The sequence below is a fragment of the Oreochromis aureus genome, linkage group 15 (assembly GCF_013358895.1).
Source record: "Oreochromis aureus strain Israel breed Guangdong linkage group 15, ZZ_aureus, whole genome shotgun sequence".
Taxonomy (NCBI): Eukaryota; Metazoa; Chordata; class Actinopteri; order Cichliformes; family Cichlidae; genus Oreochromis; species Oreochromis aureus.
The window spans coordinates 35,306,404-35,325,520 of record NC_052956.1 but is presented as its reverse complement, the minus strand read 5'-3'; the positions used below and the strand labels follow the sequence as shown (position 1 = coordinate 35,325,520).

Here is a 19,117-nt window from a genome sequence, read left to right as displayed (position 1 = left end):
AATTAGCATAGAGAAAGCCTCTGGAGAGGACAATACATTCCAATCCATCATCTATCAATGTGGATCTCTGATTTAATTGAATGGAAACGGCTCTTTAGTGTTATCCAAATGGTGCCATCTTATATTATCCTGCAGATGGCAGCAAAGTCCTTTGACAAAAATACTGTTTTTTTTTTAAATACAATATTTGAAGTGTAGTGTTTTTGTATCTTTCCACGAAACGGTGCCAGCTGTGTGCTGACATGTTTGAACAGGTTTAATGTTTATAACTCATCTATCTGCTCATTTTTGTCCATCAATGTCATATCTGTGTTTCTTCATCCAGTACTCCAGTCATGGTCGCGGCATTCAGCGGTGATGATTTGACAGGTTGATGGAGCAGATCCATCTCTTGTGCTTGCAATACAAGAGATGAAACCGAGTTAAGACGAGATCCTGCTGCTGCCTCGTTTTTATTAATTATTTCTCCTTTTCTGCTCTTTTACATCGTTAACATCTGAAAGCAGCTCTGCCTTCGTCCTGTCGGTTCCGCAGGCATGTGGCATGGCAGCCCTCTGACACCTTTACTGCTCTGGCACGAGTTCAAATGTCACTAAATCTCCTGTTATAAAAGGTGGTCATAAACACCTAATGGCTGGCCATGAATTTTTTAGAGCCCTGAATATCACACAGAAATGACCTCTGGAAAACTACAACCTTAACAAGACGCATCTGACAGACAGATAACCTCCACAGCCGGTGCAACTCGAGGCCCTCCCTCCCTTTTTTGTGGTTCTTTAGCTTTTCGTGGCATGATTGGATTGATTTGTCATTTGCAACAGAAAGAGCTTGGCCACGGGGCTGTGGATAATCCAATTTATCGCTTTGCCATTTATTACAAATTTCTGTGGCTTTTGGGTCCACTGTCACATCGATTCGTTGATTGCTTGCTTAGCTGGGTCCTAATGAGCTGCTGTCTGAATCACTGCATAATCGCCACCCTAATTCACTTCCTTGCCTACCCTCACACTTGGTCTGCTGGCTCGCCACTATTAGAAAGGGATGGACTGAAGCAGCTCTTCCGGCGCACAATTAGTAACATCATCCTTGAAGCGGGTTGTCACTCTGCGTACATTACCATTTAATAAATGACAATGGTTTAGTGGCTGTCACAGGTTGAGACGATGATCTAGATTGCAGCGGCCTCTAATTTACAGGTGAATCCAACATGGCGTGAAGAGCGAAGTCTTAGGAGAGGCAGATTTTTGCCAATTTGAAACACTCTGATAGCTCACAGTTGTAAACTAGTCGAAGTTTAGATCTATTGCTCAGTGTAAAAAACCCAACAACCAACATATTTCTAGTTACAGGTGGACACAAAGGAATAAATACAAGGCTTAAAATATAAAGTATAAAATAAAAATATAAATACAGTTTATCGTTCATCCTAAATATGGTTCATTTTTACAATATCGTTATCTTGAAAAAGTCATTAGAGATTGCTTCAATGCACAAAAAATGCAGATGGCTATACACTATGCATGCTACTACTTCTGAAATTCCTCATATAAAATAAAATACACACTACACATGGCATACTGTAAAATTTGCAACTTATTCACTCCCATTACCTCTGAAATTCCTCATTCCTACTCCTCAGGAAAAAAAAGATTAAAAAACAAAAACAAAATGAGAAAAAAGTAGAAAAATGAATAATAATAAGACTGTTATTCCTTTGGGTGTAGCTACCCCCTCATTCTCCAACCTCTTTGTTCTTCCCTTTTTTGTCTTGCTAGTTATTGTAGCAAATATTTTACGGATACCGTGCAAATCCCAAATAATCACACGCTGCAATTTGCAGGTTGTAATCTAAAGCAATATCTTTAAGGCAAACACAGTCAGGTCTGGGACCAACACACCATTTGATTTCCAGACGCATCACTTCGAGGTTAGCCGGTACCCAAAGAGGACAGATTAGAGAGTAAATACCACTAGGTAAGGGTTTACCTCTGCACCAATATCAGCCTGTCTGCATGGCATTTATCAAGCTTGAAGAGGAGCTTAAGGACACACTGGGATGTGTTTGCAGAGAGGCTGGTGGATAAATATAGGAGGGAACTAATCAAGCCATCTATCAACAAACGATGCGCACCATCTGTGAGTTTCATCACTCGTCCTGTAGAACAGATTTTTTTTTTCAGTGCAAGTTCCAGTCTGATGTATGATGTACAAAGTAAGTGCTGATGCACTTCAAGTATCATAGCTAAAGAACTCTCACCAGAAATTTGCATATTAACAGATGGGGAAATACTGTAGGCAGACAATCAGACAGGAGGAGAGATATCCATGCTGTAACCAATCTTACCAGCAAGAAACACATGCAAAATGGTTTTCAGACAACATTTCTTTAATACAAAGTCAACATATCTACATACACAGTGGCTTTAAACCAATTATTGTTTCAGTTAGAAGTAACAGTTTGAAAGTGATAGCACTTGGCCCTCATACAAAAAAAGTATTTTTCTGAATTTGGGTTGTTTTTATTTTTTCCAATTTGTCGTACTGTATACGTTCTGTTATTTTGATTTCATTTTTTAAGTCAGGGTTCATCTTTTGTTATTTCCCCTCTTCCCCCGAAATATTCAACATACTCCTGCAAATTTGGCGGTTTGTTTTCAAAAGCCTAACATCTTCACATTAAGTCAAAAAAAACGTAACACATTGCACAAGCTTTGAAAGACTTCCATGGTTTCAGTTTTGGCCTGGGCCCTTTCTCATCAGCCTCACTGAATTCCAGCGTCTTTCATCTTAGGCTTTGAGTTCATTATGAAACATCTCAAGGTTCCCACTGTTCAGAAATGACATGCTGGAAATGTGAATTTGCAGCACGTTTTTGGTTGTCTTGGTCTTTCCTTGGTTGCATCACTCTGCTATCTTTCACTGAGTCCTGATTTCTTTCTGCATCCCACAATGAAGCATGGTCAAAGAAAAAAAACAAAAACCAAACAAAAACACAGTATGGTTGTGTTCAAGGCTTAAAAAAATGCACCGGGGAGACAATAAATCAACGTGTCATGTTGCAACTGAACCATGTTTGGCCTTTAGCATAGCTGTATTTGCTCATCAGGTAATGATATATTTATGGATTAACACCTTGGCATTTTAGGTAGTTGAACAGTTGGATATCTTCTGGGGGTTTTGTGGAAAGTGTTAAGGAATGAAGGATGCCTCCAGCGTTTTTACCGTAGCTGTGGCTTTAAGAATTTACGCCTTTGTGATTAATCTTTTGTTTGATAATTATTTTAAGACAATATTTCTTTTTCAAAAACACCCTTTAGTTGCTCCACTCTGTCTTACACCTAGAATAACAATGTAACAGGTCCTTGAAATAATGATTGATTAGCAATTCAAATAGTTGATAGAAAGGACTAACCTCCCAGGCTCGGTTAAATTATACCAGCAGATCACTGGTGCTGATTTCGTGCTCTCATTGAGGCTATAGGTATGAGAACAGAGGCTGGCATGTTTCCCATTTCAACTCCTAGCAGGGGAAATTAAAGTCAGAAGAAAAGTGAGTGGTAATTAAAGACCAGGGAGCAGGACTGGAGAAGAGAGGTTTCAGAAAGCAGGCTCTACAACCACCAGCATGTGAGAAGGACTTTGATTTTTGTATTTCTCTCCCCACTTAAAGTATGAGATCTTGAAGGTCAAATGATACAAATACATATAATCTATATATTTGTTTATTTACAGGTATACTCTAGATCATAGTGGATATCTAACAAAATGAATGGCCACATTATGTCTGAAAAATTAAAAAAAGAAAACAGAACTTGAAGAGGATTTTCTTAAACTGCGAGGGTCATAGCCTGACCATGATCATACAAGATACAGTTCGTCAAGTTGGTCCTATATAGGTAAGAAAAAAGGGTCAGTTTTGAAATATTTGATTGATATTTTGTAGATCACTTCATCAACAGTTGCTCAAAAGAAAAAAGAAAAACGACAAAAAAATAATAAAATAAAATAAAAAATGGCATCTCCTCATCGGCACAGGTTCTACCCTCAGGTAGAAGAGCAATGGTGAGTGGAGGCAGAGGATTCAGGCATAGTGCTTCCCTCAGCTTCCATTAAGAAACACACAAGGTCTCTAAGATTATATATTTATATATATATGTATATATTAAAAAAACACACACAAAGAAAAACAAAATGAAATAAAATCATATTTTCAAGCATGAGAACTGACAGATTTAAAAAACAAAAAAGATGATGAGGAGAAACATATAATTCATACTAAGGTTTGGATATATCTTCATATTCTGCATTTAAATATATATGAATGTGTGAGTGCGCAGTACACATAAATGCATACATATATGCGCACAAGCACACAGCCATGTTATACTTAACATTTCTACAGTGAAAAAATAGAATGTCTTTAAACATAATATGAACAGATAAGCATTTCTCTTTTCCTGCTAATTTTAAAAAATGATACAACATCTGTTAGAAAACTAAACTGAAAAAAAAACAACAACCAAAAACATAATAAAAAGTCAACTATGTAGTGTAAAATAAGTCGTCATAATACAACATTAATGTTTTCGTAATGTTACAATAACAATAAGGCTTTTTTGGAAATAAGAAAAGATTACACACAGTTCTGTCCATCGCTCCGGCTTTTGTGCACACCCACCGGAAACCTGCGCGGGATCCGTAACGCTCGCGTATACCAAAGCGCTGTTCTCGAAATGAAAACCCGGTGATCTCAAAAGCTTGATTTTTCTTTTTAAATCACACACATACACAAGTGTGTCGACCTGCAGTTGTTCTGGGAGGGGAGGGAGGGGTTGGCGGGGGGTAATACCTTTAAAGTTTATTCTGTTTCATTTGGGGATATGCAAGTAGCTTGTACTGGAGACTTTCAGGAACGCATCACAGCGTCGAGATCCATCATGGCTCCTTGGTTTGGCTGTGTCACCCACAGAGACATCACCTTGAAAACGGAGGGCAAATACCAAAGCATCTGTTTTTTTTCTTTTTTTTTGTTTAAATGTATCCACCTGTCACCAAAACACACAAACAGTGGAACTAAAGGCCAATTTTTCAACCACACTGATGTGCAGCTTGGTAACTGCAGCAGGCCTTTGCCACTTGAGTGTCTTATACAATGATATAGATAATTATAGAGGAGGCTGGGCGAGAGGGAGGGGAAAGGAGGCGTGGACGATGATGTCAAGTGGATGCGCTTTCAGTCATGCCAGTTATCAGAGATGGCATCTTTGATTCATCAGTTTCCTCTCCTTCCAAAGTCACACGTACGGCATACACGAGATAAGCAGCATGTTTGGTTTTGACAGAAAATCATAATAATAAAAAAAACAGAAAAACGAGATAATTCCTCATTAGACAAAGTTCTGAAGGATGACGATGAGCGTTGGTCACTGTACACAAAGAGAGCCCTCACTTTTGCGGCAATCCTTGTTTGGTTGTTCCATTTTTGTTCCAAAGCCTTCCCCCCCCCCACCAGGTTTATCTCTTGTTCAAAACGGTGGATGTTGAAACCGCAACCCCACGATGTAGTGGTTCCAAAGAGAGGAGCGATTGTTAAAAAAAAAGACAAAAGAGAGAAAAAAAATCACGGGACACGGCTGCCGCTTGTCTCACCTTGGCCTCACGCAAGACGACGCGGCGGAAGCTTCGTGCAGCAGGCGAGGCTTTTATCCGGTGACTGTTCTTTGCACTGTTAATATACTGGCGTGTTGCAACATTCCTGCGGTTACCTGGCTGAGGATACTGATTTTACACAAATTCACAACTGATGCAATTAGCACGTTTTAAGAAATGTGTCGCTGTTTTCATCCTCACAACTGCTAGAAAACCAAAAAGTGTCTTCTTTTAGCTCTCAGTGCTCAAGAAGAAGTCGGTTTAATAGTCGAGTGTTATCCCACACAAAATACTGTAAAAACTTTAGGTTTTCTTGAAGGATTTAGTGCCGAATGTGAGTGAACTTGTCCTTTTCGGTTTCTTTTGTTTCATTTTTTTCTACAGTTTGATAAATCTTTTATGCAGGCAACCAGTTTCTTCATTTCTCACAATATTACTCACACACTGTGTTGATGGAAATACTTGAACCCCTTTTACACCCGAGCATATCAAAAAACAAGATAGTCACCAAGTCTTGGCTACATCCATCTGCTTCTCAGTGATTTTTAAATTTTTATTTGTATTTTTTTTGCCTTCTTTTTCCTTCGTCATCTGTCACTTGTTGCTGTTGTGTCACGAAGATATTTTTTGAGAGGAGAAATGTCCACGAATGTTTACAATGTCCTCCACATTGAAACACTTGAGGTAAGGTAAGCAGTCTGACACTTTGATCAATACCCGCCCCACATCTTGAGCCACAGCGTCTGGTTCCTCCCCTGCCGAGGATCTTCTTTACTTGAGATGATGGGCAATTTTCTTGTGTTTCCTTCTTGTGTCTGAAAAGTCGAATTGGACTCTGAACTGGTTGGACCGGGTGTTGTCTTCAAAAAAAAAAAAAAAATCTAGGAGATCCTGTTTGATGTGGCTGAATTGGCGGTGGCGATGTGGTTGTCTGCTGTCGTTTTAAATTTTAGTTCCTATGGCTCAAGAGGCTGTTGAGGTGGGGGGTGGGGCAACAGGATTCGGAGGAGGGGGAGGGGGGGGAGATGGCTTTTTACGTTGCATAGTGATCAAAGCTTCCTAAGTACTCCAGAGCTGCGTGATAGCAGAATTGATACTCATCCTGTGGAGGGAAAAAAACAGACACACGCATAACAAATTGCATTAGAACACCTCACCAGGAGTTTAATGACATGAGAGATTACAATTTTCAGACAATTTCAACTTGCAGTAAATTTCGCTATTTGCTGAGGCAGAGCATGTCCTGACAAGATCATTTTATAGATCCTATACCTAAGTAGAAAGCCTAGATTGGAATGAGCAAAACATTCTAATATAACTTGATTTTGCATTTACACATTTTCACACAGGAAGACCAGAAAACCAATAATAGACTTATGGGGGTAAAGACACCCACCCAAAAGTGGTTTAATAGAGCGCTGCTAACTTATTGGTGGTCTTTTAAAATTTGCACAAGTCTATCCAAACAAGGAGCAGTGCATGTTATTGTGCGTGACTCTGTGACTTCTCACCTCAGTTTGGACCATAGCTGGCCTCTGTGTTCGGAGCATCTTCACCGTTTGGAAAATATCAACCACACCTTCGTAACGCATCCTTTCCAGGACGATGCTAAGGGTGATAAAGACTCCGGTCCTGCCCACGCCAGCACTGCAAACACAAAAGAGAAAAAAGTGTATTCAGAAAATGCAAAGCACGTCTTGTGCACACAGCGAGTGAATGGTGCCTTTGTAAACTGCGCCTTTCTCTCTTGTCGCATGCAGTGTTTTGTGGGGGACAGCGACTGCAAAGATCTAAAAATACTTTGCACACTGGAAGCTCTAACCGCTTAGAAGAAGCAAACTTCCACAGCTGGATATTCTGCTCCATGGTAAAACAGCAGTGACACAAGCAAAGGAGGCAATTTGCATGTGAGAACCTCGTGAATCCACTTACATGTTGTGGCCACATTCTTGTCTAACACACACATACAAAAAAACCCACAAGCCCTCAAGGACACACAGGCGCACATTTCGAGTTGCACACAAGCGACCAAGCAAACATTTTGTCTCATTAAGTCCCTCCTCCCATGTGTCGAAAAACTCAGCCTTCTGCTGCTCTCCAGAAATACAGCCCGAGTCTTAACTCAGATCCTGAAATACTTGAGAGCTGCCTCTCTAAGCTGCTTTGCTGTGAAATGACTTCCACTTCACCAATGGAACAATAATTGTTATGACAACAGATTTATTTGGGCTTCTTCCAGCCTCTGATGCTATTTTGTCTGAATGGAGAGTGGAAGTGACGGCTGCTGGGAGACACTTTTTTGACTTGTGCGTGAGTTTGTTGACAAGTTTGCGTGTGTCTGCTGGAGGAAAACGGCGCACTTGAGACAAAAGATGACTTGGTATCGTTTGACGCCATTAAATGAAAAAAGAGAAAAAAAACAGGAGCCTAATCACCCACACACTGCAGTATCTCTCAGCCCACCCAAAGCCTCTTCATGGGAGTCAGTCACAGACTGTCACATGGGCTCTTAAACTCACTCAGAGCTCCCCCCCCTCTCTCTCTTTCTCTCACTCTCTTTCAACCTCTCCCACTCCCCAGGAAGATCGACTCTCCAAATCTGAAGGCTCGCTGAGCCACTGCAGACTGAGAGGATTTGGTGTCCCCATTCACAGGAAGTAATCAGGCAATTAATGACAAAAAGCATGTGGGTCTATTAGATAGACGCTGAGGAGGAAGGGAGAAGAATAAAAGAAAAGAGGTGCAGGAGAATGGATGGACGGAGAGGAAGCGAGAGAGAACGAGGATTAAGAAACAGACAGGCAGATGATGGACGGGGTAGGCGGGTGACAGAAGACGACAGAGTAAGAGAAAAGGAAGCTATAAGCTCTACTCTCGGAAACGACTAACCCTGAAGGAAGAGGGATGGAGAAAGTTGAGAGGGCTACAATGATTAGATGGGAAAGGAGGTAGCTACAGTCCTGACAGATAATGCAGCAAACCACTATTACTACTCAACTACTCGAGATACATATCGGTGCAAAATGATTCCCTGATTAATATCATCAAAGCCTAATGACATAAAACACTTTGATGTGTTTACTCACGTGCACGCCTCAAAATCAGGACCGCATTTGGTGAGATGCATCGCTTATTTAGGCGCTAAATGCAGACTGGTCATGTGACCGCCGCTGTCTGCTTTCTTGTGCATTACTCCAGTCCTGCAATAACCAGGCCTTTCAATTTAAGGACAGCACTCCCATAATGGCTTCACAGAGGGGTAGAATAACTCAGTCTTAGTGGTGCTAGCCTGACACATATTACAACTCCCAGAGGGTCATTTGATGGCTGGTGACATCATTGCTTTTTAATCCAAAGGACGTTATGCTACATTCGATGATGTCATGGCGCCTCTGCAGTAGAAATGTGGCGCAAAAGTGACACCTATTCTGCTCCAAAGGTAAAGTATTTTTAAGAGACAGCAAGGGAATTATTAGTGTTCGTCCATTTGTATCCTTGGAGCTGAACGCCAATCAAACGTTAAAAAAAAGCGTGTCGGAGATCATACACAGGCGAGACTTTTTCGAGACATTCATTCCGTCTTTGCTAGTCTCGCAGCGTATACAGAACCAAAGCCGTGAAGGATGTCCTCATTTGGCTACTGAGAATAACAAGTCATTCAGACGGATCCCACTCAGGGTTATGAATATTAATAATCTGACGTTCTGCTGGTGACCACTACCAAATATCAATTACTACCTGCATCCAGCATCTTAAGTTAATGGTGAAAGTTACCTTGGAAGCTACACCGGAGGTGATAAAAATGCACCACGCAGTGATCGTAAAACCCCAAAAAGAATGGCTGTATCATTTCATATGTCTTCTCCTTGCAAATGCCAAGCCACATCTGAGGCTTATCAATTATGAAAGAGAAGGGCCCGTGGAGGTGCTGAGGTAGTGCACTGCGCTGGGCAAAGAGGAGAGGAGGGATCGTATCTGATGATGTTGTTAGAGCTGCGCCTTAGGAGGAGCTCTGCTGCAAAACAATAACCATTTTAAGAAGAGATTTAATCTCGTCTCGAGACTTATATCGCTTTCAGGAAGAGAAGAATGTCTTCAGAGACCAGTTTGAGGCAAAGCAGGCGACAACTCGTCTCTTTTTAGGAAAACAATTCCTAATATAAAATAAAATATACAAGCCACATAATGCATATGACAACATTACCTGCAGTGGACAGAGATTGGGCCATCCTGCCCAAACTGCTCCTTGGTTTTATGCACCTGGCCAATAAAATCAATGAATCCTTCCCCCGATTTGGGCACGCCTTGCTCTGGCCAATCAGTAAACTGGAACTGCCTTACTGTTCTGGACTGGCCATCCTGCAAAACAGAGAGAAAATGGGGTGAGCAGCAAAGATACATTTAAGATTATCTTAAATGGCTACAGTTCCCACCAACTATTCCACAGTATCAGTATCCTTCCCTTTGTGGTTGTATGCAAGCATGTTTCTGCTTTGTCTCTCCATCTGAATTGAGGGTCTAGCCAAAGGTTGTCACTTGCTAGAGATTGAAATCGATTTGACTTGAATTTGTAAAGCCTTGTTTTTGTCGTTCTCTGCTGTGCGTCCATCGAATTGCCGTGTACGTTCAATAAGAGATAAATGCAAGAACATTTGTTGACACGTGTGGCCGAGAAAAGTGATTCTGAGAGAACTAAAAGTTTAAGACGGGCATCCATAATCAGTGTAACCAATGCAGCAGGGAACCGAATGTGAAATATGGTTACAATCTCCCCTTCTCTCTTTTTTTTGAGTTATTGTGCTGAATAATGGCTAGAAAAGTGTTTTTGCAGAACAATTTGATACTGGAGTAAAATTGTGACCTTTTTGGATATAAAATGTCATCATTTTATCATTTTATTCTATTAGACAGCAGCTTGAAATATTGTCATTATTAGCGTATGAATTCTTAAGCTATGGCCGAGAAAGGTCACAGTGACCTTGGGTCCTGGTGAACATTAAAGCCAAACTTGAAGAAAATCCCTCAAGGCATTTCTGAGATATTGCATTCTTGAGAAAAAAGGACAAAGTTATGTACATCCACACAGAGGACAAACTGAAAGCAAAAAACGCCTTCTCACTAATTAAATATGCATTTAAATGACATTTTTTTTCTGTACAAGACTAAATCTGCTGATACAGTGACACACACACTGCTCACAACAGAGGGACAGTGTGTCCTTTCTTACTCAAACCCAACTGTTTCCATTTTCTTCCCTATTGTGTTCACAGCGCGTAGTCGTGTGTGTGTGTGTGTCACAAGTAGGTCCTAGTTATAGCTAATCAATAGTGTATCTGCCATGACAAGCGTCTTCTCCTAGACACCAAGTTGAATAAGATAATCCTGAGATGCGATCAATAGAGCAACCTGATGGATGAGCACGGAGAGGAAGGGAGGAGGGAGGTAAGAAGTAAGAAGGACTTATGGAAAAGGAGGCGGGATTGGAGGGTGAAAATTGGAAACAAAAACCCTGACACAATGACATGCATGCTCGAAAAATGTCAACCTTGACAACTTAATCTTTTATTGATTCTTACAACCTTGTTGTAATGGTGAGGCAACTGCATTTGCTTCAACTGCAGTGCAAACAAACGCATTTGAATAGTTTTTTTATCCAATGAAGTGGCATCGCAGGAGGAGAACGGACGGGATCTGCTTTATTATGAGAGAGCTGATTATCCACTCTGAGAATGCACAGTCGATACTCGTGTCCTTGTAAAGAAACTTCTTTTGAAGTTGTCTCAGAGACAGCACATTGCTCGAGAAAGCCGGCAAGCAGACGAGCATTTTCGCCGAGACAAGCTCTCCGCTTGATGCCACCAGTAATTAAGACAACCAGGTGTTCATTTCTCCAGTTGTTTCTCACTTCTCAGCACAGCAGACCTCAGCTTAGATATGAAGTGTCATTCTCGCACATTCTCTTCAGATTTTTTCACACACATGGCGGAAGCACAACTGGTTGAGTACTCAGTTGGCAAGTAAACTTTTTTTTGGGAAATCCTGCTTTTAGCTGCTAACGATACTTGATTCTAAAATTTGTTTGGAGTAAATTTGACATTTGAAGTTTGTTACAAATGTTAAAAGAGACAAATTCTCAATTATGTTATTGGGAAAAAGAATAACATTGCAATAACATCTGCTTCATCTGAGTAAATTAAAAGTGCCAGTCAGTAGTTAGCTTCACGCTAACAGTCAGTACGCATGTACAGTATTTAACCAGTTTATTACTTCACCACCCAGTGTAAGGTTTATACCACAGCTGCCCTAAATTAACCGTATTGGTAATTACAAAATCATTTGTATGTTTCTGTAATGGTTAATCCACCAGTAATCATTATTTTTTTATGCTAAAATCTAATTATCATTGTTATCCATGAATTTTAAATTTACCGATTTAAAAAAGAAGCAGAAAAAAAATAAAGCACATTATTATTTTTTGATAAAGACGCCAAATTATTTACTTGCATTTCTGGACAGAAAAATGCCTGATTCATTTCTGACATCTTAGCAAAGTCCACTCTAATTTGGGGTATAAAAAATGCTAATTCGGTTAATATTTTTTTAATAAAAATAACATTTTTACTTTTAAAGACATTATTGAAGGATTACTAAAATATCTGCGTGTTTTTTATTTTTGAAAATCACAGGTGGTCGAATAAATTATAAATTTCCCCAATATTGTTGAAGAAACTACAGCATGGTGTACGTACTGAATGAAGACATGCTCCATGTCACGAATGACAAAAATCATACTGAGCAGAATTGATGGTAAATGTCAAATGTGTTGAAGTAAACAAGTACCTGAGGGTCTCTAATCATCATAGATGGGAGCTGTCCTACATTCTTATTGATTTATTCTGATTTTTGCCAAGAGCTAACCATCCCCCCGTTCAGACGATGACTCTATGCTGAACATGTATACTTTACGTTGCTACTATATGTCAAAGGATTTGCATAATCTGCCTATTGTCACATGTGACTATATGTGCTGCTGATGTGCGTCTGCACTGCTGCTGCCAAGGTGTACGCTTGTACATTTATTGTGCTTGACAAATACAGTGATTTAGAATCTAATAAGTTAGGCCCCGTATACCAGCTCTCTTTGTAAAACACCTCATGTCTCTTTCCCTGTTTTATGACGCATTGCATGTTTTCTTTCTTGTGTTGCCTTTGTTTTTCCATCTCAAAAACATTTAGCCTCAGCAGGGGGATTAAAAATGAAAGAGGGGCAAAGACAACAACACAATAAACTAAGCACGCGAAAGAAAGAAGGGGGGTGGGTGGGGGGGAGAGCAAAATTTAACACACAACCTGAGGGCCCACGCGCCGTGTCAAATTGTGTGATTAAATACGTGACTGGCTCGCTAGATGTGAGTGTTGAGGCGTGGAGTCTATGCTATTACTGCGCAGAGGCATGCGAGAGAAACACACACAGCTGTGCACACACACACACACACACACACACACACACACACACACACACACACACACACACACACACACACACACAGTCATACATATACAAAACAGACAAACATGTACATGTGATCTGTGCAATGGCAGGGTAAGCCCAGGTCACAGACACTTTTACGTGCATACACAATCAGCAATATGAGGTCGACACCTGCAAGATCGACACACACGCACACATGCGCGGCCTGAAATCACAGACCGGACTATCACCTGCTCCATCTCTCCGCTTTGTTTTCTTAAATGCGTGATAAGCTTTGACTGCCTGTTTGCTAACACTGTGTGCTTTGATGATTGAGTCCCCTTTGAGAATCCTCGAAAAGAAAAGCAGCGCTGACCAGACCTCGGGGCAACGTGTTTGCATGCACGTTAGAGCAATCTCATACTTTATATGCATCCATATCTTCTTACTATAACGATGGTAGCGCATGTATGCATATGTATCTGTGTGTATCCAAGCTGCTCTGAAATGACTCGGTCAATCTTAACGAAACTGTGCACGAACATCGTCACACATACAGCGATTATTAACATCGATATGTTTTTCAAAAAGATTTATTATAAATCCAGGTTCTTTCGATTTTCTTATTCATCATCCTCTTGTGAATGCATTGTTACATTCTCCGCGTTTGTTTTGCCTCTACATAACCTCTACAGTTTTGTTCCACTCACTAAATATGGGATGAAGAATTAGAAAAAGCAGGCCCGGCTAGTGTGTTTAATCTATCAGAGCCTTTGGAAGATGATATCTGAACTTGTGTGCATGAACTAATAGAAATATACAGAGGAAAGGAGATTGGCACGAGCCTTTTCACGAGTGCATGTGTGTGCGAGTCTTTGAGTTGCCTTAATTGCTTTAATACCAACAGGATGATGCCTGTGAAATCAGTGGGTATATCAGCCTGTTTGGCAACGAGACGGGAGATTTTCATCTCTCTGCTAGATTTCTACTGTTGCTCCTTTGAACTGTCTGACCTAATTTGACCAAAAAAGAAATGTTATCAGAGGTAAAGAGATAACTACAAAAGAGCAGAGTAGCTTCTTAACAGTTCAGGGCGAGAAAAGTCAGTTCAGTAGTGAAACACTGTATGGAAATCTATCTCACAATAGAAACAGAAAAAAACTATTTCAAAGTCTTTTAAGGAACTTTTGGGGGAAAAATATGACGAGACTGCGATGTTTCTCTGTTTACGTGGCCTAGTTTTACTCAACTTGCTTAATCTTCGACATTTCCAACACCTCAGTGAATTGTTGATGGCGCAACTGTCCAAATTATAACATCATTTTTTTTTTACACTCTTGTACTTTTAGTCTTTTGAGGAGGCTAAAAATGCGGCATTGGCGCACAACTTCTGATGAACAAAAGCATAAAAAAGAAGGCTGGAAAAAGTCCCTCTTGCTCTTTGATACAAAGAAGCTGCAGCTGAATATCTATTGAGTGCTGACAGCAATTTAGTACAAAGTTATCTTTTAAGGTGTGATGGGCAGATTTCAGATTTATGCTCCAGCGTCAACAACAAAAGCCACTGAACAGAAAAAATACAACATGTAGGTTACAGTGTGGAAATATGTACAAGCTCTGTGTTTATGTAGGCTTTAAAAGGGTGTAATTTATTGTATTTATGTATTTTGCATTTTATTGGAAAATTTCACATCTTGCGCCCTGTTTAACCCTCCCAAACCGCCAAAGGACCCCCGGGTGTGTCTTACCCTGGCGTCTGTGACCTTGAACTCTCTGAGGATGTACTGAGGCATGTTATACTCTGCCATGGGATCTACCACAAAGTACTGATACCTGGCAGAGCGCTCTGCAGGCCAGTACTGGTGACATTTTTCCTGTTTGGAAAAAAAAAGCGATGATTTTTAGTGCAATTTTTTTACAATGTTTTAAATTTTGATTTAAATTATTTAATTTTTAAGCAATAAAGGACAGATAAATAACATAAATCGGCGTCGTACCCTTCCCATCTCTCTAAGTTTGGTCAACATGACTACAATAGTAGAGTTGTTCTCCCAGAGCATTCTCCAGAAGTCTTCTGTAGTCTCCGCCAGAGGGCCCTGCGTGGCAATGTAGGCTTTCTGTTGCCTGTTTAAACAGTAAAGTCACACCATGTTTACTTGAGTAATTACCTGTAAACACCACTGATGCAAATTCAGAGAGGGGAAAAAACAAAATCAACCGTACGACACAAACTTGTGGACGATAAGTAAACTTGATGATTGCTTTTACATAATAATAAACATGATTACATGACTGCTATGAGGAAAAAATATAAAAATAGAATGAATATTTCTCTCATTTTCTTAATTCCATGTAATATATGTCTGTGATCAATCAAGATGTTTCCTTGCAGTAGAAATAAACACATGAATAAATAAGCTGAGTTACTTCACCTCACATATGCTCATGCTGGCGTGCTTTTCTGCCATCTCAACTCTTCCTACCTGTATCCATCAATAAAGCTGGCATTGATGTAGTCGGATCCTTCCAGGCCTCTGATTGGCTGCAGGCAAACACGAGTGGTCTCGTAGGGCATGATGTTAACCAGCCGATTTTTGAACTTGTTGCAGGGAAGGTTGGCACTGATGAAGCGCGACGTGTGGGCTTTGGAGTTGGCCAAACGCTGTTGGGGGAAGACAGAGGGATAGTTTAACATACCAGAGGATAAGCAATAACAGTAACAGTACAGACTGAGGTAAAAATATAGTATAGTGTTAAAAAAAAACGACATTTAGTAAGGTTGCAATGAACGATGCGGAGGAGGAGAAGAAAGATTAAAAGCAGAGAAAGGTGAGAAGGTAGCACTGAAGAGGAAAGAAGTAAAGGGAGAAAGGAAGAGCAGCAGAGGATGAAGAAGACAGTTGCAAGATAGCTAGAAAGTGGAGAATATCAATTGCAGAAAGTAATAAAGAAGACCTAATCTAATCTGATCTGTCACCCACGATGCCACCGCTTCAAAGGACATTGTTTATCAGGAATATATTTATCGGAAAGCAATTCAAAACTTTATTCCCGTTTGCAACTTGTGAGGTCCTGGAGGGTCAGATAAAATGACGGAAAATACGCTACACACCCAGACTAACAAGCCTCTGGATCAAGCCTGTATGAAACAGAAAACTTGCCTAAAAGTGGGTCAGTCGCAGCTTTGATAATGGCAGTGTGCATAAAACATAGACTCACATAGGGATGCTCAGAAAGACAAACACACACGCATGCTGCATAATGATCAAAATGAAAATGCCGTACTGCTACATCATCACCGTCATAAGGATCTCAGCGCGAGTTTGTGGGTCAGCAAGTCCTATGATCTCCTCCTTTTGGCTTCGACGTCTCAACAAAGAATATGTGTGTGTGTGTGTGCACGCGTGTTTGTGTGTGTTCTTGCTCGTTAGCCTGCAAATAGAAGATACCCTTGTCAGATGGTTTAGGACCCCTTTCAGACAGAACGCACGGCGCACTGAAAACACCAGCAGCATCACAAGAAATGAGAACGAGACAAGAGATGAGCCGCAACTGACCCCGGTGAAAAAGAAGGCGGGATGTGAATATATTTTCTAGACTTTCCAGCTCCCAATACTTGTCAAAATACAAAAAGTCAGTGTGTTCATCCTTGGATCTGTGCGCAAACCGGGTCTAACTTTCCATTTTCTCTTCCAATTAGAGCATTCTCGGTCTCTCTTTTCTCTTTCCCCCCTTGTATAGCACCAGCAGCTCTCTATCAGTGGCTACTTGGAGTCCATCCAGTGTTTGCCTCCTCCTCCTCCCATGCCTTTATCCCTTGCTACTGTCTTGCTTTTGATCTGTGTTTCACAGAGGCACCTGGAAAGGCTTAAGGTGGCCTGGCAGTGCTAAAGAGGCCCTCAGCTACACCACAGAGGGTGAAGGGAACTGAGCCAGACCTGGCAGCCTCAATCTCTGCACCTCATGCTTACTAGCTCCTTCCCATTTATAGTACAGCATATCTGGTGAGTTTTCATTCCATTTGGCATGTTGCACCGAAACATATATTTGGTTATGTATCAGAAACTAGAGCTTACAGAATCACTGTGACCAAAAACGCAGTAGGACCATCCCCAGTAAGCTTCCCTGGACATAACCAAATCTAAGTGGGAAGTCAGAACCCTGTAATAGAAAATACAAGGGTCTGAGGATATTAAATACCATCTGGCATTTCTATAAATCTATAGTAAAATATTCTGAATATCACTACAGATTCACACATATTTATTCTTTTTAGTACATTTACTATCTATTAGATCATAGGTTTTCAGTTTATTTCTAGTAAATACTATCTTTCCAATTGTGTACTTCTTTGACAGCATTCATTATGTTTTGCCATGCAAAGCCTTGTGAGAGTTTTGTATATGTATATGACTGTTTCTATATAACTCGAGAAGATTTTTGTATTTTTGTTTGGACTTGGATCCCAGTTTAAACAGCTGAATCCCAACTCATACTTGCTGCTATTTAATGAAATTTATCCCAGTAGCTCAGTAGCGTTTTGTTGTGTGTGTATGTTGTAATCCACATACTGTTGCCAAATACGTTCTACAAGCGCACTATGTGCATCAATCTCCATAAAAATGCACATAGTGTGAGCAAGAAAGCACTTTTGTCTGACTACTTCATGACAAAATCATCTTCAGGGATTCCCGACAGTTATGGCTTAACTCTGCGTGACTGTGTATCCTACCTGAGAATGACAGTGCCCTCCCACTCTTGCCTATAGTGCAGTATTCTGTCAAATCACTTCCTTACTGCCAACTTAGTATACACTTGTCCCTTTGTTCATTAGCCAAACGTTCCTCCCTCCGCTTGCCTCGCCTTCCACCTCCATTTGTCATCATCAAGTATTAATTACTTAGCTCAACCACCCCTCTTCTCACACGCCTACCCCCCCTCTGTACTGACGGCAGGGTGGATGTTATTAATCCCCGTTCGACTCCTGACGCCAGCTCAGCAATATTCCCAGATACAGATGGCAGTGGAGATTCCGTCACTGTTGTGCACCAGTGAGAAGAAACCAAAAAAAATAAGACTAATCGCACTGGCACTGTTGTTGTTTCTTGGTAGGGAGGCTGCGTTGATGGAAAGCGATGACGAATGATTCAAGAATCCTTGTGTGTAATCCAAGGTCAGCAGATGCTAACTGGTGTGCCAAAGTTGAGGTGACTTTACTTTATGGACGGGTGACAAATTATAGGAGAAACCCCCCCAACTCAATTAACTGGCAGTGACTCTACAAGCAGCATTCTTCCAAAAGATATGTGATGTTTGATTATGGTGATGGAGAGCACTGTCTAATATGCCACAATGTCTCATAGATGGTCAGCTAGATTGATGCCCGGTGGCTGTGACGAACTGCAACGGCTGTACCTATAAAGGAAAAAGTAGACAATGCCAGCTAATATCCCCCCGCTGTAGCAGTCACCCAGTCTCCCCATCGCAGGACTTACAGGTTTAGGTTTTTCCTTTAATTAGTCACCCCTCTGTACATAAATAATATGCTTCGCTGTTTTTATCACCTACTGCTTTTTCATTAATTTTTTCTTTCTTAAAACCGAAACTCAAATCCATGCTGCTTTGAGCCAAAAATCCTTTGTCTTCCCCCTGCTAGATTAAACCCAATTTCTTAGCCTAAGCATATTATTGCAAAATCCTCAGAAATGAACAATGTGGCCCAACAGCAAAGGGCTTCTATATTTCTCTTTTCTAGCTCTGGAAAAAAAAATGGTACACCTCAATAGCACCGTGTACCTAAATGATGAAACGTTTTAAGTGAAGCACAAGAAAGTAAAGGAAATTTGTTTTTAGTCACCTGTTACTTGGACAGCATCCATAAAAAACTGACAAATAGCTGCCATTCAAATAAGGCAGTTTAAATATACCTTCTACAGTGATGCTACACTGTATGAACTGCATCTTCACTCAGCTAAAATGTTATTCTTTCAATCCCCC

The 19,117-nt window shown here is 40.6% G+C and overlaps 1 protein-coding gene across 4 annotated transcripts in view; it reads right to left on the bottom strand.

Moving 5' to 3' along the window:
* Nucleotides 1-2,365: 2,365 nt before the first annotated feature.
* ptprsa (protein tyrosine phosphatase receptor type Sa) overlaps nt 2,366-19,117 on the bottom strand; it is a 169,650-nt gene continuing 152,898 nt past the window's right edge. For all 4 annotated transcript variants that reach the window (XM_039598497.1, XM_039598498.1, XM_039598499.1 and 1 more), the window contains 6 exons: nt 15,604-15,782; nt 15,118-15,244; nt 14,869-14,994; nt 9,854-10,008; nt 7,161-7,296; nt 2,366-6,751 (listed from right to left, as the gene is read on the bottom strand). In XM_039598497.1, coding sequence (XP_039454431.1) covers nt 6,683-6,751; nt 7,161-7,296; nt 9,854-10,008; nt 14,869-14,994; nt 15,118-15,244; nt 15,604-15,782 — 792 coding nt within the window. In that variant the 3' untranslated portion in view covers nt 2,366-6,682. The remainder of the gene's footprint in view (nt 6,752-7,160; nt 7,297-9,853; nt 10,009-14,868; nt 14,995-15,117; nt 15,245-15,603; nt 15,783-19,117) is intronic.